Here is a 23807-nt window from a genome sequence, read left to right on the forward strand (position 1 = left end):
GCTCGTCCTTGTTTTTTTTAGTAGCAAGTTTATGACAGTGCCACATAATAGGACTTATGAGGTGATTGTGTGTGCACACACATGCACGGTTAACTAAATTTACTGGAAGTGGTTGACAGAAGTCGTTTTTTACATTTTCTTTAGTTCCTTCTTTGCTGTTTTGATCCTGTTCCTGTTCAAACTGGAATTGGGGTTTTTAAGTTGAATTATATGTCCCTGCTGGAAAATGAAAGGAGCAAACCTGGGAGGAAGTCTTGTTTGGAAACATTGTTTCCTGGCCTAAAAGGAATGTAATTCCCTTATTATTACTTCTGTTCTTAGAACTTGGCAGAATTGTTTTTAGAAGAAAGCTTGGACAAGCTGTGTGAGATTTTTTTTTTTTTTTTTTTTTAACTTTTGCCCTTTCAGTGGTTTTTAATGAGTAGAGTTCAGCTGCACTGAATCTCCGAAATCCGTCAGCGTGAGGAGCACTGATCCACCACCAGATTTTCAGGCTGAGCTGGCATTTGTTAATTGGTTGGATGTCTGGAATGAAAAAGAAAGAAAAACAAAGTCCAGTGATTATAAACCAATCATAAGTTTCAGAGAGAAGGCAATAGCACTAGATATGTAGCATCCGAGAGGACATCCAGTAGTTACAGCAGTTAGAGTACATTACAACAAGTGTAACAAGACAAATACAAAGCGACTAAAGTTTACTATAAAAAGCCATTATCAGCAAGTATTATGGTATCATCAGTGCACATAAAGGCCAGCTCAGGAAAAGGCGCTGTTACAAACATGAGGGTAAAGTTGCAGACTTGCTTATCGAGGCACCTCAAATCTGAACACAAAGGTAAGACTTTGAATATTCAGCCCATTACATAGTGATGACAAATTTCAGACTTTACACATCGACCTTCACAACACCTTCATGTCAATTCTTTAAAAAGAAGAATCTTAACAAGCACAAATTAAACATGTGAATAATGGCTTGTAGAAGGACGTGTAGCTGCAGCCATGTTGACGACTCACTGTTCAGTCTGTCTACATTAAACACTAACACCGTAGATGCTTGTAATCAGCACAGTAGTCTAGACAATGTTCCATATGTTTAATTTCAAAATAATTGATGGCAAAACTGAAAATATTTACAGCACATATTGCGTAAACACTTATGGTGTATGTACAAAGAAATATACATGCAAAAGTATAAAATAACTGAAATAAAAAGTTTACAATGATCATACACACCTTAAAAAACAATGATAGAAAAAAAAAACAATCAACAAAACATTTAAATGCATCCAGTCCGACTTCCCATGATGTAACAGCATCTGTACAACTTTACAATGACAAATAAATAAGACATGATATGGAACTACACAGATGGAGCCACCACGTTCCTTCCTACAGGAAAGATTCTCTGCCCCACTCCCACATTCGACTGAGTTTCAGACACTGAATGATAGCGGTTAAATGAGGTGATGTGACAGTTACAGGTGCTTAGGGACATGAACGGCGGCTGTAGGCTACGCACCAACAGAAAGCTGTAAAGGAAAAATCTCTTCAGTGCAAATTTCACTACTTTGTCAAATTGCTGAAAATCTTTTCCTAGCCACTGTATCACCAAAAACTATCTGAGGCCTTGGACATATGATCTAAATTTGTATAAAAACTATCAATGAGATATAAATATTATAATTTAAAGGCTTCACATTTATGTCAATGAGTTCTTGGCATCACAAGAAGCTGTTAAATAACCAAAACGGCCTGATAAACCTGTCTGATTAATAGTGTGATAGTGTGAGTATGTTATCTCTGTGAAATGTCAAGAACATTCAGGAAACAAATCTTCAGACTTAAAAAATAAAGCTATGGTAAACACATGTAAACAAACCTGCCATGTATAACTTAATATAGTGAAACGTGATATTTAAAAAAGCCTCATGAAGCTTGCAGAGCTTTGGTACACTAATAATATTAACAAAAAAGTGACAAGAACGCATAAGTGCCATGTAGACAATGACCCTGTGGCGTGACAGGGAAATAATACTCAACTGAAGATAAAGTCCAGGTTAAAATAAACGCAACTAAGAGCAGAACTTGCAGTACCAAGTACATGCTTGTCTATATATTTATTTCAGGTACAACAAGATGTCTTCATAAATAGTTGCATAAACTGGTTAAGCGGCAACATTGCACATGATAAGAATCTGGAACATAACATACAACGTGAGTGCATTTACAGTATTCAGTCTTCCTTTGAGCTCATACGTGAACTGCCACTCAGACCGTTTGGCTGCCCTATGGCTATCTTCCCTTGGGATTCATCATCTCTCCCGTGCTGGGATGATCTCTGTGAACAAATAGCATTAAAAAGGAAAAAACATGAAATAAAGTGGTAGACACTAACTATGTACAAAGTAAGGCTTACACATCTTTAAATTGCACAACACAATTTGTTCTATTTAAAGCAATTTTTAAAAAAAAAGTGTTTAAGAGGTTTCACTTGCAGCACTTGAAAATTGTTACAGCTAAATGTGGCGTGATGATCGTTGTTTGACAAAGCAACTTATTAAGCTAGGCAACCAAACAACCTTTGATTTGAATGTAAATGATTCAAAATAAACCGCCGTCATAAGTTAACTTTGCACCATTCAAGCTGAATCCAAAATGTTTTTGTGGATTCTACGCATTTGTTTCTTTTTGCTTCATTAGTGATAGTGTTCATTCAGATGTGTACCTATTGTCACTCACAAGTACTTTTTCCCCTAAAATGTTTTCACTTGAATACTGTAAAAGCGCAAAAGAACTGATTGCTCCCTCTGGCTCAGGCAAAATGGGGGGAAAAGGTTCTCTCCACACTAGATTCATGTGCATCACTTGTCACAGAAAAGCTCTGCCACTGTTGGGCAGATACATTTTTTTCCCCACACAAACGAATCCGTGTGGTTAAATTGATCGCTGATCAGTAAAACAGTTCGATATATATTCCATTCATTAAATCTCTTACAAATCTTCATTATATTTTGAACCAGCCAGTAGCATAAGACTGGGAAAGGACATTTAATCCACAGACGTCACTCGTCTCTGAACTGTGTTCTACACGGCTCTGATTGGATGAGGCAGTCATTTCCACATACTTCGATTGACGCAGGATTGACAGTTTCTTCTGAATCACATTCGGCTGCTGAAAGAGGATGAGATTAGCTTTTTTTATTTCGTTATCACATCCTGGGTTGGAGTCTACTGTGTAGGAAGGGCCTGATGCCCCCTAACGGCCGCAGGTCGTTGTGGTGTTTGCGCCGCTCAATGAAGGAGATGAGTCTGGAGGTGTCAATGCCCTCAGTAGACCCCTGGCCACTCCCTGGCCTCAGCCAAGGCTCCTGTAGGCAGACAGAAGGGGCGGGACGTTTGTTAGGCTCCGTCCTAAGCAGCAGACACACAAAGTCCCGCGCCTCCTGGCTCACGCCCTGGAAGTAATCATCAGGGAAGCTGAAGTCTAGCCGGCAGATGTTGAGGCACGTCTCCTCCACACTCTCATCCAGGAAGGGCGAGGCCCCGCTCAGGATCACGTAGGTAACCACCCCAAGGCTCCAGAGGTCAGAGGTTAGAGAGACAGGCTCCCCAAGAACCACCTCAGGGGCAGCAAATTCAGGGCTGCCCAGGAGAGGGTGAACGTAGTGGGCAGAGTTCAGCTGCACCGCATCCCCAAAATCCGTCAGCTTCACTGTCAGCTGAGAGGAGCTCTGATCCACCACCAGATTTTCAGGCTGAGACAGTTTTGGAAAAAAGATGTTTGAAATTAGAAATGTAGTTTGAATATAAATATACAATTTTATTATGAACTTGCTCATCATCAAGTATGGCTATAGTAAGCACTCCTACATCTGCACAATCTAGAAACATATCACCTGAATCAATTAAAGTGCCCCTGAGCTCAAAATCATGATTATTATTTTTGTTTTTTAAATAGTTCCCTCAGATGGGTTAAGCCTCTGACGGATGGAAGCGTCCACATTCCACCTGCCACGTGGCTGCTACCCACAGGATTGTAAAATGTGTGCTGGTGGTTGATTATTTTCATGGTTTAAAATGACGTGTTGAGGGGTACTTTAAAAGACCCAGTTCACTTTTTGATTCCCCTCTTTTCATCATAAATCCTATGATATGATCAAACTGACCTTTACATCCAGATGAGCTATTCTGCAGTTATGAAGGTAGTGCAAAGCTTCTAAAATGTCCCGCAAGTAAAAGGCCACTTTCTCCTCAGTGAGGTTCCCCCAGCTGACAATGAAGTCCAGCAGACGTCCCTGATCAGCCCTGCACGCGCACGCGCACGCACACACACACACACACACACACACACACACACACAGCATTAGCCAGATACACACATTCGAATAATGTGTGTTTATTACATTGTAATAATGCATTTATGTAACATTTATGTGTTCACTGTGTGGGTGTCACTACAAAAGCTGCAGTGTTTGTGTGCATGTATAACAGTATGACTGTACTCACATCTCAAGGATGAGTGCATAACTGCTGGGGGTCTCAAAGATGTCCTGTAGGCTGATTATATGAGGATGCTGCAGTCTTTTTAAAATGCTGAGTTCCTGTGTGACCTGATCACGTTTCATTAGTTTCTTATTGACCAGTTTAACGGCTACAGTCCGTTTGGTTCCCTTCTGGTCACAGCGTTTCACCACAGCAAAGCGGCCCCTGACACACAAAACACATTAATGTTGAATTAAATGTGAGTAATTAAAGTTATACACAACCTCACACACATCATTTCATCCTCATTTATAGCTACAGAATCCTATATCACAAGCAAGGTGGAAATGTTCAGACCATCAACAAACTCTCAGATTTATCTTGCTATATTAAAAATTTACTTGGAGTAACCTGATAATAATTATACAAAATGACATGCATTAAGAATCTTTAAATTAATTAAATCCAAATCAGCCCAGAAATTCCCACCATAACTCCATATAACAAGCAGGTGTTCCCATAGATTTAAAGGATTTAAATCTTACCTGCCCAATTCTGCCACCTCAGTGTAGAAAGACTCAAAGTTGTCTTTCCACATGACTCGGAGTCCATCACTGGAGGTACCTATGAGGAAATAAGATTTATGAGATTTTTTTGTTGTTCATGATTCATTTGATCTTCATCAGTGCAATAGCGTTACATGTCATGCGTGTGTACTTACCCAACACCCTGAGACTGGCTGACGTCGTCACACTCCCTACATCATTGGTGGCGATGCAGGTGTAAATACCATCATCCTCTGATGCCACACCCACGATGCGCAAAGTGGCCTCACCAGTCTCACTGCATGATGAACATCATGTTAAATCCATCATTACATGCAGAACGTGTTAATGATAATTCACAGTGTAGTTTTTATCTTAGGAATCTACAAGCATATAAGAAGCTCTACAATATAAAGACATGTGCATGTACCTGTAAGCTATGCTGAAGTGGCCGTTGTTGCTCAGCGTGCTTTGGTCGGGTCCCTTCCATGTGACGGTGGCTTTGGGGCGGCCGCACACTTTACACCTCAGTGTGACACACTCACCCTTATCACAGGTCACATCACTCAGCGGAACGAGGATCTCTGGCGGAACTGGAGAAAAATCATCCCACTCATTATTATCTAAACACAAATTACATAAAATGAGCATTTTACAGAAAGTACCAAAGCTGAATAAACAAACCTACCATCATAGATGTAATTCGGATTTAGAAGCTGCCAAAAAAAAAAAAAAGGCAAGTTATAAGGAAAACAAACACCTGTGAGATGATGGTCAAATTTAAGCTATAGTACTAGGATCTGAGATGTATGTTACCTTCACAGACACCTTGTTAGGTAAGCCCTCTCTGGACTTCCTGTATCCATTTTCAAGCTTGGCCTCTTTCTTTCCCTCCTTTTCTCTTCTCTCTGACTTCTTACGGATACGGAGGGACGTGTGCCATGAAGATGATTTCCTAGTTTTTAAAAAAATGTGTTTTTGCCTTTATTTTTTATAGAGCTTAAAAGGAAGTGCAAACCAAATCAAAGCAGAATTCACTATCTACAGTAAAAAAAAAAGTGCTATCTAATCACTGATGATGAAATTTGATTGTAACTCCTGCTAAATTAGTGTTTCATTGTTGCTGCTCTTACTTGATGGTTCCCTCTGGGGCATCGGGGGTGCTTGCTGAGGTGTGGCCCAACACGTAGCCGGGGATCCAGCCCTCAGCGGCTGGGCTCTGATCTGTAGCGGCGCGGAACACCAGGAACATATTTTGCTGGTTTGAGGCCAGGATCTGCACCACCTCACCCTGACACACATTAATCTCATCCTCTTTCAGAGCCACATAGTCCTGCGTCACGAGCATTGTGGAAATGTTACTGCTGCTGCTGCTTTCACTCTGTGAATGTCAACACACACAAAAATGATCTTTAGTCAAGAACACACAAGGTTATTTTTGTTGGACAATGCTTATATTTCACAGCTAATGATAGACACAAAACTAGTGCAACACCCAACAACACTACCATATCCATGCTCATATATGGTTAATTACCTACATAATGGTCACAAGACAGCATCCAGCATATTATTTGTAAGTGTCTATGTTTTGAGTGCAAACCTGAGAAACCATGCATAATGAAACCAAACATGTCTCACAAAAAAAAGGGAGAATGTAATATGAGACCAGAATTCACGTCAGATATTTAAAGTGATTTAAACCCACATTGCGAACTATACTGTGTAGCTGAAAATAGAGACTAGGTAGCTATATTTACAATTTTCTAAATTAGGATCAAGAAAAGCTGATATAATTGACCATTATTTTCCAAGTAGGAAATGAGAAGGATAAGAAGTGTTAACATGGCAGCAGTCCAGACAGAGGAAAGAGAGAAAGCCTGTCCTCAAACACTGTAAGTAAAGTATGAGGTGAGATAATGCTGTGAGAGTTTGTAAAAGAGGAGAGAATGTTATCTCTCCAGAATCTGCCACATACAAAGATGCAGAAGTTAGTACACTGAGTGGCAGTAAAGATGTGTTACAGTTCAGGAATGCAGAGCTGGAAATCCCAGTCATCGGAGGCAGAGAGAAGAAGAAGTGGGGTTAGTAAGTACTTGAGTAGACAAGAGAGGGACAAAAAGCAGCAGAATCTTGTAGAGGAGAGCTGCTGGGGCTGAGCTGCAAAAAGCACTGAAGCAGAGCTCTTACCCCATTACTCTGGGTGGACTGGACCGACTGCTCGCTGGCCGAGGAGCATGTGCTCATGCGGTCTGCATCTTTACTGTGGCTGGAATGCCGGTGGCTTTGGTTCTGATTAGGCCGGCTCAGCGTTTCACACGCTTCGCCAGGAAAGGTGAAGGAGCCGGGCCGGCCAGCTGGAGAGCCTGGCATGGAGCTCCAGAAGCTGGCAGAGGAGGAAGGAGTGGAGCAGCCACCATTCTTTGGCCCTGGGCTGCAGGGTGCCAGGAAGTCTTTGAAGCCTGACGTGGCCAGCGGAGTACCCACTGGGGAGATAGTTCCCGGTCTGGGCTTCACCAGTGCTAATGGGGGCACTGTAGCTCGAGGGATCTGGGCTGGAACGGACAAATCTTGATTCTCTTTGGAAACATCCTCCACAGGCTCACTGCGTTTAGACTGAGGACTGTCTGATAGCTTCAGCCTAGCAGAGTCTCTGCTTGTGTCAGGGTCTGTAGTGCAAGAGGGGAGGGACCTAGGGGGCATACCTGAGATTTTGTTGGGGCCATCCGGCTCACTGGCTCCGGGGCCCAGGGCAGGAGAGTGATGTCGAAGAGGCTGAGGAAGGCGGGAGGGTTGAGGGATACGGGAGGGGCGAGAGCGACAGCCTGATGCGACTGGGACCGCCATACCCCCTCCACGAGCCACTCCCTGCCCTCCACTACTGACAGAAGAACCAGTCGGAGCGCTCACACTCCCTCCCACATGATTCCTCTGATAGTCAATTGGAGAAGTCAGCGCTGTATAAAAAAAAAAAGAGAGAGAAAGAGAGAGCGAGAGAGAGCAGTAAGTAATAGAGTATTTAGGTAAGAGTGCATTCAGGCACTGTCGACAGTGGGGACAACTTGCTGATGCTGTTAAGTATACACACACAGATATATATATATATATAAATGGCCTGTCTAATCCTTTGTAGTTTTGTGGAATGAGATCACCACTGTCTTCAGAGCACTGCAGATTCTTTGCTCTTTAAGCAAGAGAGCTGTGTTTTTCCCTGTGAACCCGGAGACATTGGGCTAAGTAGCGAGGTGGACTGTTTCTCGCCATCAGAAAAGCTCAACATAAATTTACAGAAAAAATACACTGTCCTGCTGCATTGCTACTGTAGTTGTTTGGTACATAGATCAGTTCTTTTCTGCCATCTTGTCTGCCAAAGCAAAACAGTGCAGTGCAGTCGTTATACCAGTGAGGAAGTTGCGCTGGGTCTCCAGGATCTGGTTGATCTGCAGGGTCCAGACCTGCCGGACTCCAGGGTGGGAGGAGTGCAGGAGAAAGGCCTCAGTGCTGCCATTTGGCATTCTGGAGGTCAGGGTAAACTTACACGGGTCGCCGTCTGCACTGTCCTCCAGGCCCAAACAGCTCACCTGCATACAAACATAGTGCAAATAATTATCATCATGAACATAAACACAAGAAAATTAGGGCTGCACTCTATGGACAAAAAATACAATATGCAATATAAATGAAAACTAATGTAAAACACAAAAACAAACAATAACATTTGTACAGATATATGCAAACATTTTGTATTGTAAAGCTACTAGAAAATCAGCCAGTGTTACCTGAGCAGTGTTACCTTTTTCTTAACCGAATAAATATATAAATATCCTTTTGTAACATTAATACAAACATTACTTTTGCAAATGAAAGGCTTATGGTCTTTTCAGGCTTATCATCATTGTCAGTGTGTCTTCACAAAGGGCTTTTTTTTTAATTATAATTATTTAGGCCATGTTAATATACCATTTGACCAAATCCCAAATTCCTTCTAGTTTATTACTTCCACTACCTGGGGAGCAAATAATAATAGATTGATACATTCTACACAGTGAGTTACATGTTATGCACACCATCAAACACGCAGTCGTAATATCAATCCAAAAGAACCAGAGGAGACCTGGATGTCAGAACATACCTTGATGCTGTTCTTATAAAGGAAACCAGGCATGGAGAAGCCTCTCTTCTTATCCAAGGGCTCACTAAAAATAACAATCTGCTCAAAGAGGAAGACTCTTCGCTCCTTCATCCTGCCCAGCAGGCCTCCATCAGAGTCTGACACCATGAAGGTGTCCTGCAAGAGGAGACGACCTTGAGCCACTATCTTCCCCTAAAAGACAGAATAAGAACAAACTTAAATTCACCCTTTGATGGACGATGGTAAAACAAGCTAGTAGTCCACATAGCTTAATTTTTCATTTTGACCAAGCACTGATTGCCTTACATCAAATCCCTGTAGTCGTCCGACATTCATCATGTCATTGCATCGCTTTGGTACAATGCACATGACCTCAACCGCTTTCTGTAACGAAAGAACATTACTGAGCAATCTAGTGGGTCCAAATATACATCAACACTCATTAGGAACAACTTGCCCACCTCCAAATCCAGTGAGTCTAGCCCAGCTTTTTTGGAGTACTTTAAGAAGTCCTAGAAAAAAACCAAAAGAATACTTGAGCAGGAAAGCTGATTAGACAGCTCTGGAAATTATACTAAAGCTCTACAGTCTGGAAAATTAAGAAATCGACAGAGATCATCAGACCTTGAGCAGCAGCTGGTACTTCATGATTCTCTGCACTGGTTTGATGAGTAAGTCAGTGATCTGCAGCCTGTGACCTAAACGTTGCTTTAGGTCCTGCCAGTGAAGGGCAAAATGCAAATGTTACATATAATCTCAAACTGCAGTTTGAAATCTTGCATTCAAAAAAAGATAAACCCTGTTGCACATCTAGTTTTATATTATTTTATAGCATTGTGCCAGAGTTTTACAAAACACATACCTCAAAGTAAGTGTCAATGTACTCTGAGACAATGTGCTCAGATTTGGGTTTATTCTGGCAGTAAACAATGTACATGTGCAACCTTCGCTCCTGCAATGAGAGCAAACATAATAATAAAGATGAAGGTTTTGGAAAACAGAATGTCTGAACATGCACTACATGAAGAAATGAACTCACGTGTTTCACAAATAGAGGGCCCAGATGATCAGGGTCATCAAGGCACTTTTCCAACTCTCCCAAAAAGAAACTGAAAGAACAGGGATTATTAGTACTTATAGTACAGGTGATTTAGAGAGCATTCCAGCAGTGAGTTTTAAGAAGCTCTAAAGAAAGAGAAAAGATTCAAAATGAACATTGCACTTATGCATATTTATAGTACAAGAAGGATTACATACTCCCGGTGCCAGTCATAGATCTGGTGAATGTTGCCAAACACAATCTTGTCTTTTCCTTTCATGTCATCTGGAACGCCTTCCTCTTTCATCCTGGCCATATAACCCTGTTAAAGAGATAAAGCAACATCACTCAAACGTAGCATGGCATTAAAATGCATCATTCCTAAGAAAATGCTACACAAAATAAATTATCTAAAAGAAGGGTCTCATTTCCTCTGACCTAACTGACCAGAACAGAACCTGAACCAACAAAAACTGGGGTTCTACTGATAAGGTTTTTCCTTGCTACTGTCACCACTGATTTGCTCATTAGGGCTCTAGATCTACATTAAAAGCAGTACGCAAATAAAATTAAACTGAATTGTTCTTGACAGCACCAACAAATCAGACTATTGCTTATTGTTTCATAAATGATGTATTTTCAAATTCTGTGCATCTGACGTTGTGTGACATGGTATGCAGAACCAATCAACAATAAACTGTGCTGATAGTTTACCATTCCAGGTTATCATTAGTTCCTGATTGAGTAGGTACCAAAAACCATACAATATACAGTACTGGACTGATGGCCAATGGAAAAAGCATTGCTCCTGTTTTCTGGTGGGAAAAATTCCAATCAAATGTGCAGCAGGAAAAGACCACTTACCTCAACAACCAAACCAAGATCCCTCACATAGTCCCTCTCTGTCTCGACCAACTCCAGCAGCACATAGCTACAATTAGACAAACAGGACAGTGAGGTTCATAACAGACACAGAAAACATCCTGATGGGGGTGGAAATGCTTTCAGGTGTTGAGTAAAGACTTACTGGCGTCTCTTGAGAAAGCCTGTCTTGCGCTCTTCCATCTCATCGATGGGAGAAGAGGAGGAGAGGAGGGAGTTGTCTGAGGGATTGAAAGAAGGACTGCTGCTGTCCCCCTGCTCAACGGACAAAGAGCTGGGCCTGTCCTCAAGAGCCTGAGCAGAGACACAACCAGTACACACAGTCACCCAAAACACCATAATTAATATGTCCCACTACCTCATTACCTCCTGTACCATAAGAAATTCAGAAAACGCTAACATTACATACATTCTGATCACTCAGCGCGCGCACACACACACACACACACACACACACAGCTTTTACATGCCTATATGACACTTACCATCTTGCTTTTGACCAGCTCTTCAATGGCGCTGACTAACTCGGCAGCACTAGGCGTTTCTGAGCTGGAGGGGCGGACTGAAAGACGGGATGATGTCTGTGGAGAACGAGTGAGGAAAAAATGAGTAAGGCATCATCTAGGCAAAGAAAAAAAAATCTGGTGCAAGAAAATGATATGCCTTTAATTTTATACCATAAAGCAGTATGCTTTGCTTTTGTATGTTTCGTAGTCCTATAAGACATGTAGACATGCAAAGAAACCTGATCTTACGACATTCCTGTCTTACAGGTAACCAATTACGCAAAATCAAATTACAGTAAATTAATCTGAAAATGCAATCACTATGGCACAAGTGACATTTCTGACGCTGTCCCAGATTCTCATCTAACAGAATATAAATATGCTGTTTTCTGGACCAACAGTCTCCTGGGCTACAGCCTATTTAGCAGTGAGAGCAATAATTTAATGAAATATATACTCATAAACAATCAGGAATATCCTTGATACTGAGCCCAACTGTGATATGGATAGAAGCATGTTTGCTATAAATAAAAAATTATGTGCCTTTAAAGGAACATTCCACTAGACATTAGCATTATGTTCAGCAACACACCACTGTCAAAATCTTGTCAGATAAAACTCAGCACCAAGGAAATATTTAAACCAGGCATCGTTCACTGGTGGACTGCAGTGGGCCGAACAGAGTTCTTGAAAAAATAACGTAGCAGAGCCGTATCAAACTGGCTGTAGTTTTCAAAACATGAAGCAGTTTGGCTTCTGTAGAAGATTTAAGCTTTTAGCTTATCTACATGGCTAAAGACATTAGGTCACAAAGGGGAGAGTTTTCACAGACTTTCTGTAGATCTTTCTTATTATTTACCTTCTCTGGTCTGATTAGCAAAATAACAGCATGGTTTGTTTAAAAAAAAAAAAAGTTAACAAAAAAAAAAAGTTTAAAGATGAATGGACAGAGAAGTATGTCTTTACTTTCCCCATGTCACAATCAAACAGATGTCTCATCTGTCCAGAATCCATGATGCTAGTCAAAAGAGGTCAAATGAAGTGCTACTACACAACAAAATATAACCACTTCAAATTATCTAATTTATAGCCAGAAACGAAATGACTGTTTATGTATTAAAAGTAACTGTTGTTGCCATTTATCTGGACTATTTTTTAAAACAAGGATATGTTTAATTTGTTTAATTTTTTTTAATTTGGATATGCTTAACAAATTTTATGTAACTAAACCTTTCCAAATTTTAGCTGTTCTAAACAAATGTGCAAATTGAAACTTATTCATATGATACAGCTTCATCTCTACAATTCATGAGGCTAATCACAAGTTTTTGCTACAGACATACAAGTTGACAAGAGTGTGAAGTGAGACATAATATGATGCTGAAAAGCAATGTTCCTTTATGAGTCTGTATTATGAATAATCAGAAATAATTCAGCCATAACATACAAGTAGAGTGAAATCCAGCAGAAAATCTCACCCTTGCTGTGCCTTCCAGACTTTCCAATTTGTGTCTGGGAGTGGCCTCTGGTCTGCTTAGCTTTTACATGCCAATTAGACACCAGAGTGGATAATGAGGGGTAAAGCACAGAGGAAGGGGGGGAGGGGTGATGGGGAATGGGAGTGGTTGTTAGAGGGGTTGGGAGCGAGAGATGCTCTCTGTGATTCAGAGTCATTAGACGCATGACCCCCCCTCTGACCCACATACACCCACACACTCCTCTTTGCTTCACAGCATACGCGTCTGCTAGTACTCTGAAGCTACGTTCAAGTTACGACACACTCTGAGGCACCCAGTCGGTTTAAAACAATAATAATAATAATAATAATAATAATAATAGAAAAAATACCTCCAGCAGATCAGGAGGAACCGGGTTTGATGATGCTTAATTATACATTAAAATTTTACATAGAAAAATGACAAATAGAAAAGTCAATATAAAAGTATAAAACTAATAGAAAAAAATGGGGGGGGGGATATTGCACTTGGGCAAGCATTAAAGTTTAAATGAAAAGAAGAAATCTCGACTAGATGGAAATACAGAAAAATCCAGAAAGGTGAATCTGCCTCTAAAGACACCTGCATGGTAATGACAGGGGGCATTTTCTAAAAGGTGGTGCATCTGTGTCTCTACTATCCAACCAAAGCAAGATCAAAATAAAAATGTAAAGAAAATTCAAAAGAAATGGGTTTTGTGTCTTGCGACTAAGCTGAAGCATGGGAACAGAAAGCGAGATGAAGGGAGGGAGGCCATAAAGGGAAGGAGTCAAATGGAAAGGTATGGAAACTGAGATAAAACAAAGACAGGACACAAATCAACATAATGCTATGGCAAACGATACAGCCGAGAACAAAACAAAAGAGAAAAACAAATTAGTGTTACAAGCTGTCCTTTGGCACGACTGACCCCATCTACACCTGGTGCATTTCAGTGAATTTGGTCACATGAGAATAAACAGCATACTGGTCTTCAAGAGGATGAAGATGTATAAAAACCTCCCTTCAAATTCTACATTACAAATAATACTTACAAAGTGTTGTGTGCTAAGATTAATAGTTGTGAGCGGAGGCTATACCACAATAAGTCTACAGTCTATACAGTCTTTTATACCACAGCACTGCTGAACTCTCAAATGTGATTGGTCAGAAGGTTCTGATTAATTTTCAGCAGCTCTGACAGTAGTCCCGACTGGAATTCAATTCACAGGTTTATATTAATGCGCTCATTCTCATACTTTATTGTAGTAACAACTCATTCACAGGGACCTGTGAAGAATAATAATAATATTTAAAAAGTGTTGTTACCAAAGAAAACTATGTCTATGTAACATTTATGGAAGATTTACGGAAGTCTCGGGTGTAACAGTCAGTAAGTTTTCCACCACATATAAGTCTTCGGAAAGAGGACTTGTGCCTTCCGGTTTCTCAGTGACATGACAAGACGTCGATTTTTTTTTTTTTTTGACTGGTGAGTGAACAACGGTTTATAGTTGCTATAGCATAATTAATAACAAGAACTTGTTTCGTGGATGTTAAACATAACTGTAAACGTAAAATACAACATGTAATTCATTAATATATTAAAAAATTGTAATTGTTGGCAAACTGCTGTGGTATAAGAGTAATAAAACACTTCAGGATATGGTGTTATAGGAAAATGATCATAGGCCTCATCACTCCACCCCATTGTTGATTACGCTCTGTTGTGTTTTTTTTTGTCTTACATAGTCTATAAGGCTATAAACCAAATCCATGTATTGCAGTCAACCATTTTAAAGCATGACAAAAAAAAAAAAAATTAAAAAAAAAAAAAAAAGGGGTCTTTAGTGCCAAGCTATTTATTAGACATTCTCTCTAGGCATAGATTATATGGTTAGTTTTGAACTTCCTGGTAGCCTAGATTAGGTGATTACAGGTCATTTCCCCATTCTTGGCCACAATCCCACATCTGTTAGATCTGATCCAAGGGGTTCACCTTGTCATCCTGAGGATCAGGTTGGAGGAGACTGTGCTGCTGGATGGCCATCGGTGGAGGCAGAGGCACCGAGTCAGCTCCCTCCTCTCCCTCTTCCTCACCACAGCTCTGCATACCCGAGGAGGAGGATTTGGAGAGTGTGCCACTGCTTAGACCTTCATTTCTCACCCTCTGTAAAGAGAGCCATGGCACAAGATTACTGGGAGGGAAAGTTGACTGAGCAAAGAAATATGGCTAACATGACAAATCGCAGTCTCAGTGGCAGAGAGAGTCTGGCCTGACCTCTTCCACAGTCTCATCCTGTGGTGTGGCAGCGCTGTCATCTGAGTCTTTCTGCGAGCCCACTTCTGCACTCTTGCGTACATCGGCACGGCTCTTCTTGTGCTTGTGCGCCAGCTTCTTTACATGGCCGTCCGCCTTGCCGCTGCTCAGTCTCCTCACAGGGCTGGTCAGCCACTTGCGCAAGGTATTGCCTGGTCTCTTGGGTCCTGGAGAACTCTGAGAACCCATCATGTGCCCAGGCTGCAGGGTGGCAGATGAGCCAGGGAGGATGGCATCATTGCTGCACACTGACAGTGTGTCTGGAGAGAAAGAGGAAGAGATAGTAAGTGTATTGTAAAACAATGCAAGTAGAACAGTGTAGTCAGTATAAATAACGTCTTGCAGGTCAAAAAAATGTGTGGCAGTCTGGGAAAACCTGTCCAATGCCACTCTGGCTGAATTCTGGCAATCAACCAAAAAAGGGTTTTGGCCAAAACTGGTTTCCTCTGCCACCATAACTTATACTTAAACCATAAATATATTTCAGCAAAATGATGTGAAAATGTTTTTATTTACTTTTTAATCTTGCCTCGGCAATGTGCCTGCAAAGATCCAGTCAGGTAAGAAGCCAGTTTAACAAACGAGGCAGTAAAAATAGTTAGTCTGTCTAAGATGTCTAAAACTTTGCTAAGTGTGATTTCCTCACACAGTGAATGTTAGGCATTGATCAAGTTGTTGGACAGACGGGTACTGGAGCATAATGGACATAAAACTAATCAGTTTATAACCGGAGAGTGACTCCCAAATTGTCCAAGATGCTCCTGCTCTGCAGTCAGAGTAAAAACTTTAAATTCAATTTTCTCTCTCTTCACTTTTTGGGGTAAAGAGAATTTCAAATGTAGTTGCACACGTGTAATAGCACACTATTGTATAGGATGTCTTGGTATACCATAGCATTTTCCCTTCACTGTAACTAAGGGGCCCCAACATGCTCCAGCATGACAGTGCTCCTGTGCACAAAGCGAGCTCCATGAAAACATGGTTTGAGAAGGTTGGAGTGGAAGAACTCGAGTGTCCTGCACAGAGCCCTGACCTCAACCCCACTGAACACCTTTGGGATGAACTGGAACACAGACTGCACCCCAGGATCCTCGCCTGACATCAGTGCCTGACCTCACTAATGCTCCTGTGCCTGAATGAGCACAAATCCCCACATCCATGATCCAAAATCTAGTGGAAAGCCTTCCCAGAAGAATAGAGGTTATTATAACAGCAAAGGAACTAAATCTGGAATGGGATGTTCAAAAAGTGCATATGCATGTGATGGTCAGGTGCTTAAAAACCTTTGGCCATATAGTCTACATGCAAATAAGAAACATTTAATTTCAGGAAAGCATGCAGTTTTCAGAATTGTGTACTATAATACTATAGCAGAAAATGTTCAAATTTCACCAAGTGAAGGGTTTTCCCAGACCACCACACAAATACAGTAGTGCTCAAAAGTCCACTGCCAAATGGTCTGTAATTAAAGCATGTACCATAAAGTAACAAAACATTTTATTCAGTTGATTATTATTCAAAATATATAGTTTAAAGCTGAGCCAAATCTAGGATTATTAAATATAGCTGTATACATGTTCAGAAACATTCTGAACATGTAAAATAATTTCACTATTTTATGCCATGTTTCAATAAAATATATGCACATTAAACATACCGTATTTAAAAGCATAGCAGTGGATTTTCCACGAATTCATATAGAAGCTGCTTAACTATGACTGATGGACTCTTGGACTGTGCTGTACAAAAGCCCAGATGTACATATGGCTTTCTTTTTTTTTGCTCTTCTCACCTTTGTGGTTGAAGATTCCCTCCATCTCCATGCTGCTGCGTGAGTGAGCGATGCAGAGCATGGCACAGGGTACGATGCCCTCACTGGCAGGTGAGCGGTCGGTGGTACGCACTAAGCACCAGTCGGGCTTATCGTGGAGCCGCTCGAGCACCTCCACCGTCTGCCCCCTGCGCACATTCAGCTCATTACTGTTCCCTGCCATGAAGTCGTGGATAACCACAGTGAGCTCGCAGCCTCCAGACAGCTAAGTGACCAAGAGAAGGAAAACACATCAGGGTCAGAAGTGTATTAATACACTGCAGGTAAGTGCAGAAGGTGAGGGTTGGGAAGGTTGAGTTGTAACCTTGTCGCTGTCCAGTGTATTCTGAGAAGTACGGGAGGCCAGAGAGATGGTGTCCGGCTGACTGCTGCCTTCACCCTGACTGTCCAGGTCCTCTCCATCTCTGCATGGGGTAACACACAGCACATGAGAATCTACAATCCTACAAGCAAATCCTCAGCAAACTGGTATGTACTAAAAAGAAGGTGCAAACCAGCTGAAACACAGTTGGAAGCAACAAAAGAGTAAAAACAGAAACCTAAATCTAGTAGAGAATAGGAAGGTTTTACTGGCCTGAGATTGTACCTGCGGGCCTTGTGTTTGGTTGTGGAAGGCTTTGGGATGTGGATAGGTTCTTTCAGTGCGCCCTTTAGGTGAACTGTGCGCTCCTGAATCACCTCACGGATGTGTTTTATCCAGTCCTGCTTGTTTTCAATACTGGAGGCCTGTGTGTATGTGAGAAAGAAAGAGAGAAAGAGGAATAAAGCTGAGGACAGGTCACTCACTCAACTCTTGCGTCAATTGTAATCTAAGGGTTAACTGTCAGTGCTGGGCTATACTCACCATTGCTCCATGTTTGCATCCCTGACTTAGCTTAATTTGAAATATAGAAGAAAATTTCACTACTTTTGAAATACACAATACAAAACTGACAAAACTGGCTTTGAAGACAGATGGACAACACTGAATTTTTTTTTTAATCCCAATTTTGTTCATGCATTACAAAACGTTTCTGCATAGTGCTCAGCATTTCCAACTATTTAACAGTTCTCAGGACAGTCACAAAATATTAAAGTAACTGAGACAGTTCACACAAACTGACAGACAGTAAAATATGTTGTAGAGATGTGTTTTGATGTTCATGATCATTTGTCATGTGAAACGTTAACAGCCACCATGGACTAGCTATCAAAAATATACTGGCAGTTGCTTGCAAACATCAGTGAATGAAGTATAATCTTGTCATGTATTAGTCCTTTTCCCAACTAGCCGATTTACAAGTTGCTTAACCTTCCTACCAACAGAACTGTGTGAACCTTAGCTTTTATAGATATCTTTTATAGAATAGCATTTTTGAACAGCTTAAATATACATCAGTATAAATAAAAATAATTTATGAACAAATAATCTGGCTAATTTATGAACAGTAATCTGGCTAAAAGAAAACTAGAATTAATAATATACTGACTAAAAATTCTCAAAGATCTTCTTTAAATCAGTGTATTGATGACCTAAACTAACTTGTGAATTCCTAAACATGACAGAAACAATTAATAATAGATATAACTTGAACATAGCTTAGGAAATCCATTTAAGTGCCTTGCACTGACCAAATATTAAAGCAAACCTTTGAATTGAACTAGTTCTGTGAATGTGATTAGCTTTTGGGGCAGGGAGAGCAGGAAGAACTGAGAATTAGCAAATAATAAAAAGACATTTTGAAACACGATATAATGCAGATCATATGTGTTTAGTGCATAAAGGGTTTAAAGAAATAAAGGTATAATTCAAGACGCTGTGGGTGTTGCAGATCTTTGAGCCAGTGTAGAGATAATATGGCACCAAGATTGGTTAATATTCAGAGATGCAAACATTTATATAACAACTATCACAGCTCACATATGTAGAAAGGAGTTAGAAATCACTCTGAGACAGCAGATAGAAAAGTGAGAAAGATGAGCTAGAACTGAAAAGAAAGCTAGACAACCACCTTAGAGCTCAACACCACAGCCATGCCACCAAGCAGAACCAGAAAGTGGGAGAAAATAAACAGAGACAGCATAAACAAAAGTGTGAGGCACATACCTTAAGAACAATCTTGTTGTCAGAGGTTGGTGTCCGACCCACCCAGAGGGCAAATTTACATGGATCCCCCTCCACATGTTCGGTAACACCCAACTCTGAAGTCTAAACACAGACAAGGCAAAGTTACGTTCATAACCTAAAGACCTACAAAAGCAGAACTCATCATTTGATCATCATGAAGTCTTGAGAGAACACATACAAAGAGTTTGCTCTTGTAGATGTATTTGCTCCTGCCATTGGAATCTTTAACCTCCTTGCTGAAGACAAGAGACATCTCAAAGAGGAAGAGGTGGCGCTCTCTGCCCTTCCTGATCAGAGTCTTGGGATCCCACACCTGGAAGGACTCCTGGAGGATCAGTTCTCCCTGAGACTCAATGTTCTCATCAAAACCTAAGAGGACACATGACAGTCAGTCATATCATGTACATGTGTATGTGTATGTGTATGCAAGCCTGGGCATGTGTGAATACCTTCCAGCATGCTAAGGTGCATGGCATCATTGGCCCTCTTAGGTACACTGAGCATAACCTCCAAGCCATCTTTGATTTCTCCTTTGCCCTCCTCACAACATGTCAGCAGTTCCTACATATACAACACAATGGCACATTAGAAAATGCAAAAGTACCCATTAACCTTTACTGTGAGACTCAAAGGATTTCATATGTTACTGTGAAGGTCAGTGCTGTCAGAGCTGTCCTAACCTTGAGCAGCAGCTGGTATTTGGTTATTCTCTGCACTGGTTTGATTAGATAGGATGAGATGGAGTTAGCCAGACGGTGCCTCTGCTGGATCTCCTGTGAGGTCACAGATTTATAGCCACATTATATGCAAAATAAGTTAGAAATCCTAACAATGTCATTGTGGTTATTACTGTAAAAGCAAGCTCTTACATCAAAGTAGGATCCAGCATGCTCAAGAATGAGTTGCGTGGAGTCTGGCTTGTTTTTGCAGTAGTTTACATACATCTGGAATTTGTCAGCCTGCAAAAGAACAAATAAAGGTTATTCACTGACCACTAAAATAAATAACATTTTTCATTGTAAGCTTTGTGTTCAATAAGCTTACCCAGGTTACGAAACAATGACCCACATCCTCTGGAAGCTGTTCATACTTCTCCAGCTCTTTCAGAAAGATACTGTGAAGGACAGAGAGAGAGAAAGAGATGCAAACATCTATCCATGATGGTACACATCAATGGTTTATTGGTATTTATGCAATACTACAGCAGATCACCAAAACTTTAAAAAGCACAGTTTTGTGAATTTTGACTGATGGTCATAAACAAAAACTCACTTGTGATGGAATTCATAGAGGTCCTGCATGTTGCCAAAAATGATGTGCTCTTTGTTGACAATACCTGGTGGGATTTCCTCTACACCACTGGTCATTTCCCAGAGATATGTCTGCAGAAGGGCACAGTAAAGGTGTTTTATTTCAAAATGAGGGGGAAAAAAATCAAATCTAAAAAAATATGAAACACAATACAATAAAAAAAAATAATACAGGATATAAGACAACAATAAAATATATAAGCATTAGGATGACTATTACTTACATCCATACACTCTCTCAAGTCCCTCACATAGGCCTTCTCTGTCTGAATCAGCTCTGCCATGATGAAACTGTACACACACACACACACACACAAATTCAAATAAATAATAAATAAACAGGCCCAAAGTATATAAACTGATGATAGAAGTATTCATGATGCGCTGTAACAGCAAAAACCCAGTGATAAAATTCATTTGCTCAAGCATGCTTATTGAAATTCAAGAGCAGTCTCCTAGATATTGCATGTCACAAATCAATTATGAGAGTTTATGACAGTTTTATGCATAGGTCTACAATCTGTCATTATCACTCATCAGTGAAACACCTACTGCATAGAGCTGCACTATAAATAACAATGGAGTGCAATGCAGGCACAGACGCTATGAGCAGTAAATAACCTTTAAAACACGACAAAGACACATAACTTCTGATAGTAAAACTTCATCACGGTTAATGGAATCAAGAAAATGCTGATATCCACAAAAGTATGAATAAAGCCAAGCACAGACGCCTTCCATAGCATGGGAGAAAGAATGACGGGAGTGTATTATACAGTAAAGTTGCTTTCACAAGGACATTTTTGCATCTATCTGAAAACGCATACATATGAATTACTTTTTTTTTTTTCTTGAGCATGTTTTTGGGAAAATATCACTCATTGTTCAAACAACTAAGCATGCATAGAATTATCCAGCAATAAAATGGAAGTTTATCTTCTAGTCATTTATATACTTTTGGTCTCAATTTGCTCAGGTGACCAGAAAAAGAAAAAATTCAAAGCATAACCCTGATAAGTGCAGTATAACAACCGCAGTGCTATCAGTGCTGGACATGCTGGATGGTCATATCAGAGTACATTCCTTTAAAAGCTCAAATTTGGTGAACTGCTTATACAGTTGACAAATATGTTGCTATAACTTGATGTCTGTCCAGACATGATTGCCATTAAAATCTGGCAAAAGAGTAGTGGAGTATGAGCTGTGCAGTGAAGTATCTTCTAGTTCTTTTGGTTTCAAATTGCTGAGGTGACCAGAAAAAAAAGAGTCAAAATATAATACTGGAAAGTGCAGCTGTGCAATGATATGAGCATTGTGGTTGTGGGAGCATGTGCAGTGGCGGGATTTGTGCGGTGGCGGGAGCGTGTGCAGTGATCGGAGCCGTGCAGCGGCGGGAGATGTGAAGCAGTATAAGAAGATACAGAAAGGAAGCATCTGAGGACACATACTCCTTCCTGCGAGCAGACTTGCGCTTCTCTTCATTCAGCTCATGAGCAGCATCCCTTAGTTTGACCTCTGACCCCGGGGCACTGGCAGGGATAATATCCAACTGCAGGTCCTTGCTCTGGAAAAGAGAAAATTAAAGAACAATGAATTATTGAAAGTGACAAGAACTAGAGTAACAAACAATGAGTAAATATTTATACTTTAAATATTTAGCATCTTTATTATGAACAGAGCATGTTGTGGTTCTCCTTGAAGAATTGCTGGCTTAAATACATGGCACATTTTGGATTGAACCAGTGAATCATTTTATAAATCTGCTATCTATTATGGTATTATGGTACCTTCATGTGAGGCACTGTGTGAGGTTTTAAAAATATGTGGGTGGACACTTCACTGGTGAGCTTATTGAAAGTACATCCCTATTGCATGAATAGTAAAACACCTCCCAACTCCATCAAACCTACAGATGTCTCAACAGCACGCATGCTCAGAGTGATAGCAGAGAGGGTTTCGTGCTGGTAAAGGCAGACAGCAGACGGGAGAAACATACCGCTTTGTTTGAGTCAGTAGAGATGCCCAGTGCTTTCTCCAGTGAGGTGCGGTATTTATCCATGCGCAGTGAAAAGTCTCGGTAGCGCTTGTCCACAGCTGTCACCCATTTCTTGATCTCGGCAGCATGAGCGTGACCTTTATCACAGAAGCCATCAGCCAGCTGGATCAACAGCTTCACCCGCTCTTTGGTTTGCTGAGGATGTAGAGAGGGACAGACAACAGGGTGCAAGTCTAGTGTTAAAGTATCCATTAACATACAATTTTAACCCATTAAAATATTCTATGTTCAATAATAAATTAAATCTATATTAAGTTGCATTTACTGACATTAGTTGCTGCTTCAACTGGACATCACAATCTCATCTCAACTATACACTGGCTTGCATAAGTATTCTCCCACCTTGAACTTTACCACATTCTGTAGTGTGACAAACTGGAAACAAAATGGACTTAATTTGTACTGTGTCTCATTTATCTATTTCGGTTCATGAGTCCATTTCAGGTCAAGTTCAAGGGGTGTGAATACTTATACAAGGCAGTATAAATACAAACATACTGAACAAAGTTTCAGTTTAAACATGGAAAAAATGGAAATTAGGGCTGTGTTAACAAATTTGAACAAAATGCCAATCTATAAAACAGAAATCTGCAATTTAAAAATTATGATTTTCACTTTAAATATATCTTGTGCATTCTGTGTAAGTGAAATGTGTGGAAAAGCTCCAGCAGTGAAGCGAGGAGGCTACCTTGGCTGTAATATGGAAGTCCTCATGCTCTTTCAGCAGCTCCTGAGTGTGGTGGATGCTGGAGCCTGTGGACGTGTGTGTGGACAGGTAGAACTCACCAGTGTCATGGATCCACTCAAGAGCCTGTAAAGCACATTAATACACATCAGTACCTGCTTACGGGATTTACTTCAGAGCAGTTCATTTCAGTTAGAGATCACTGAGCAGAAGAAATTGAGGCTCTGAGATGAATTCAGTGTCAGAAGCAGACAAGTGGTCAGTGAAAGCAGAGGGACAGATGGTCAGGCGGTGCTCTGCAGTGCAGCACTCTTTAGCAGTGAGTGTTGTGTGGAAACAAAACTAATTAGCTTAATGAGAATGTTGAAAATAGTAATTAAAGGCAACACAGTGTGGTATAAGTTAGATTGTTACAGTCTGCCTCAGGAAAACAAAGT

The 23807-nt window shown here is 40.6% G+C and overlaps 1 protein-coding gene across 7 annotated transcripts in view; it reads right to left on the reverse strand.

Annotated features, from left to right (window-relative positions):
- Nucleotides 1-1078: 1078 nt before the first annotated feature.
- The window catches only part of trioa (trio Rho guanine nucleotide exchange factor a), a 108371-nt gene continuing 85642 nt past the window's right edge, over nucleotides 1079-23807 (reverse strand). For 2 of the 7 annotated variants that reach the window (XM_034298504.2, XM_053228431.1), the window contains 38 exons: nucleotides 23374-23496; nucleotides 22626-22820; nucleotides 22078-22193; nucleotides 20854-20920; nucleotides 20592-20701; nucleotides 20364-20433; nucleotides 20189-20278; nucleotides 20000-20092; nucleotides 19769-19880; nucleotides 19498-19688; nucleotides 19299-19400; nucleotides 18057-18086; nucleotides 17787-17938; nucleotides 17517-17616; nucleotides 17174-17417; nucleotides 15343-15641; nucleotides 15061-15231; nucleotides 11566-11661; nucleotides 11226-11374; nucleotides 11063-11129; nucleotides 10417-10520; nucleotides 10199-10268; nucleotides 10022-10111; nucleotides 9784-9876; nucleotides 9621-9671; nucleotides 9466-9543; nucleotides 9160-9351; nucleotides 8428-8608; nucleotides 7218-7984; nucleotides 6161-6408; nucleotides 5844-5982; nucleotides 5716-5743; nucleotides 5458-5620; nucleotides 5204-5325; nucleotides 5028-5106; nucleotides 4507-4707; nucleotides 4167-4305; nucleotides 1079-3755 (listed from right to left, as the gene is read on the reverse strand). In XM_034298504.2, coding sequence (XP_034154395.2) covers nucleotides 3210-3755; nucleotides 4167-4305; nucleotides 4507-4707; nucleotides 5028-5106; nucleotides 5204-5325; nucleotides 5458-5620; nucleotides 5716-5743; nucleotides 5844-5982; nucleotides 6161-6408; nucleotides 7218-7984; nucleotides 8428-8608; nucleotides 9160-9351; nucleotides 9466-9543; nucleotides 9621-9671; nucleotides 9784-9876; nucleotides 10022-10111; nucleotides 10199-10268; nucleotides 10417-10520; nucleotides 11063-11129; nucleotides 11226-11374; nucleotides 11566-11661; nucleotides 15061-15231; nucleotides 15343-15641; nucleotides 17174-17417; nucleotides 17517-17616; nucleotides 17787-17938; nucleotides 18057-18086; nucleotides 19299-19400; nucleotides 19498-19688; nucleotides 19769-19880; nucleotides 20000-20092; nucleotides 20189-20278; nucleotides 20364-20433; nucleotides 20592-20701; nucleotides 20854-20920; nucleotides 22078-22193; nucleotides 22626-22820; nucleotides 23374-23496 — 5868 coding nt within the window. In that variant the 3' untranslated portion in view covers nucleotides 1079-3209. Of the gene's footprint in view, nucleotides 3756-4166; nucleotides 4306-4506; nucleotides 4708-5027; nucleotides 5107-5203; nucleotides 5326-5457; nucleotides 5621-5715; nucleotides 5744-5843; nucleotides 5983-6160; nucleotides 6409-7217; nucleotides 7985-8427; nucleotides 8609-9159; nucleotides 9352-9465; nucleotides 9544-9620; nucleotides 9672-9783; nucleotides 9877-10021; nucleotides 10112-10198; nucleotides 10269-10416; nucleotides 10521-11062; nucleotides 11130-11225; nucleotides 11375-11565; nucleotides 11662-15060; nucleotides 15232-15342; nucleotides 15642-17173; nucleotides 17418-17516; nucleotides 17617-17786; nucleotides 17939-18056; nucleotides 18087-19298; nucleotides 19401-19497; nucleotides 19689-19768; nucleotides 19881-19999; nucleotides 20093-20188; nucleotides 20279-20363; nucleotides 20434-20591; nucleotides 20702-20853; nucleotides 20921-22077; nucleotides 22194-22625; nucleotides 22821-23373; nucleotides 23497-23807 lie in introns of those variants that run through there. The other 5 variants (XM_034298505.2, XM_034298506.2, XM_053228430.1 and 2 more) reach the window with 5 other exon arrangements.

The sequence above is a fragment of the Pangasianodon hypophthalmus genome, chromosome 23, assembly GCF_027358585.1.
Source record: "Pangasianodon hypophthalmus isolate fPanHyp1 chromosome 23, fPanHyp1.pri, whole genome shotgun sequence".
Lineage (NCBI taxonomy): Eukaryota > Metazoa > Chordata > Actinopteri > Siluriformes > Pangasiidae > Pangasianodon > Pangasianodon hypophthalmus.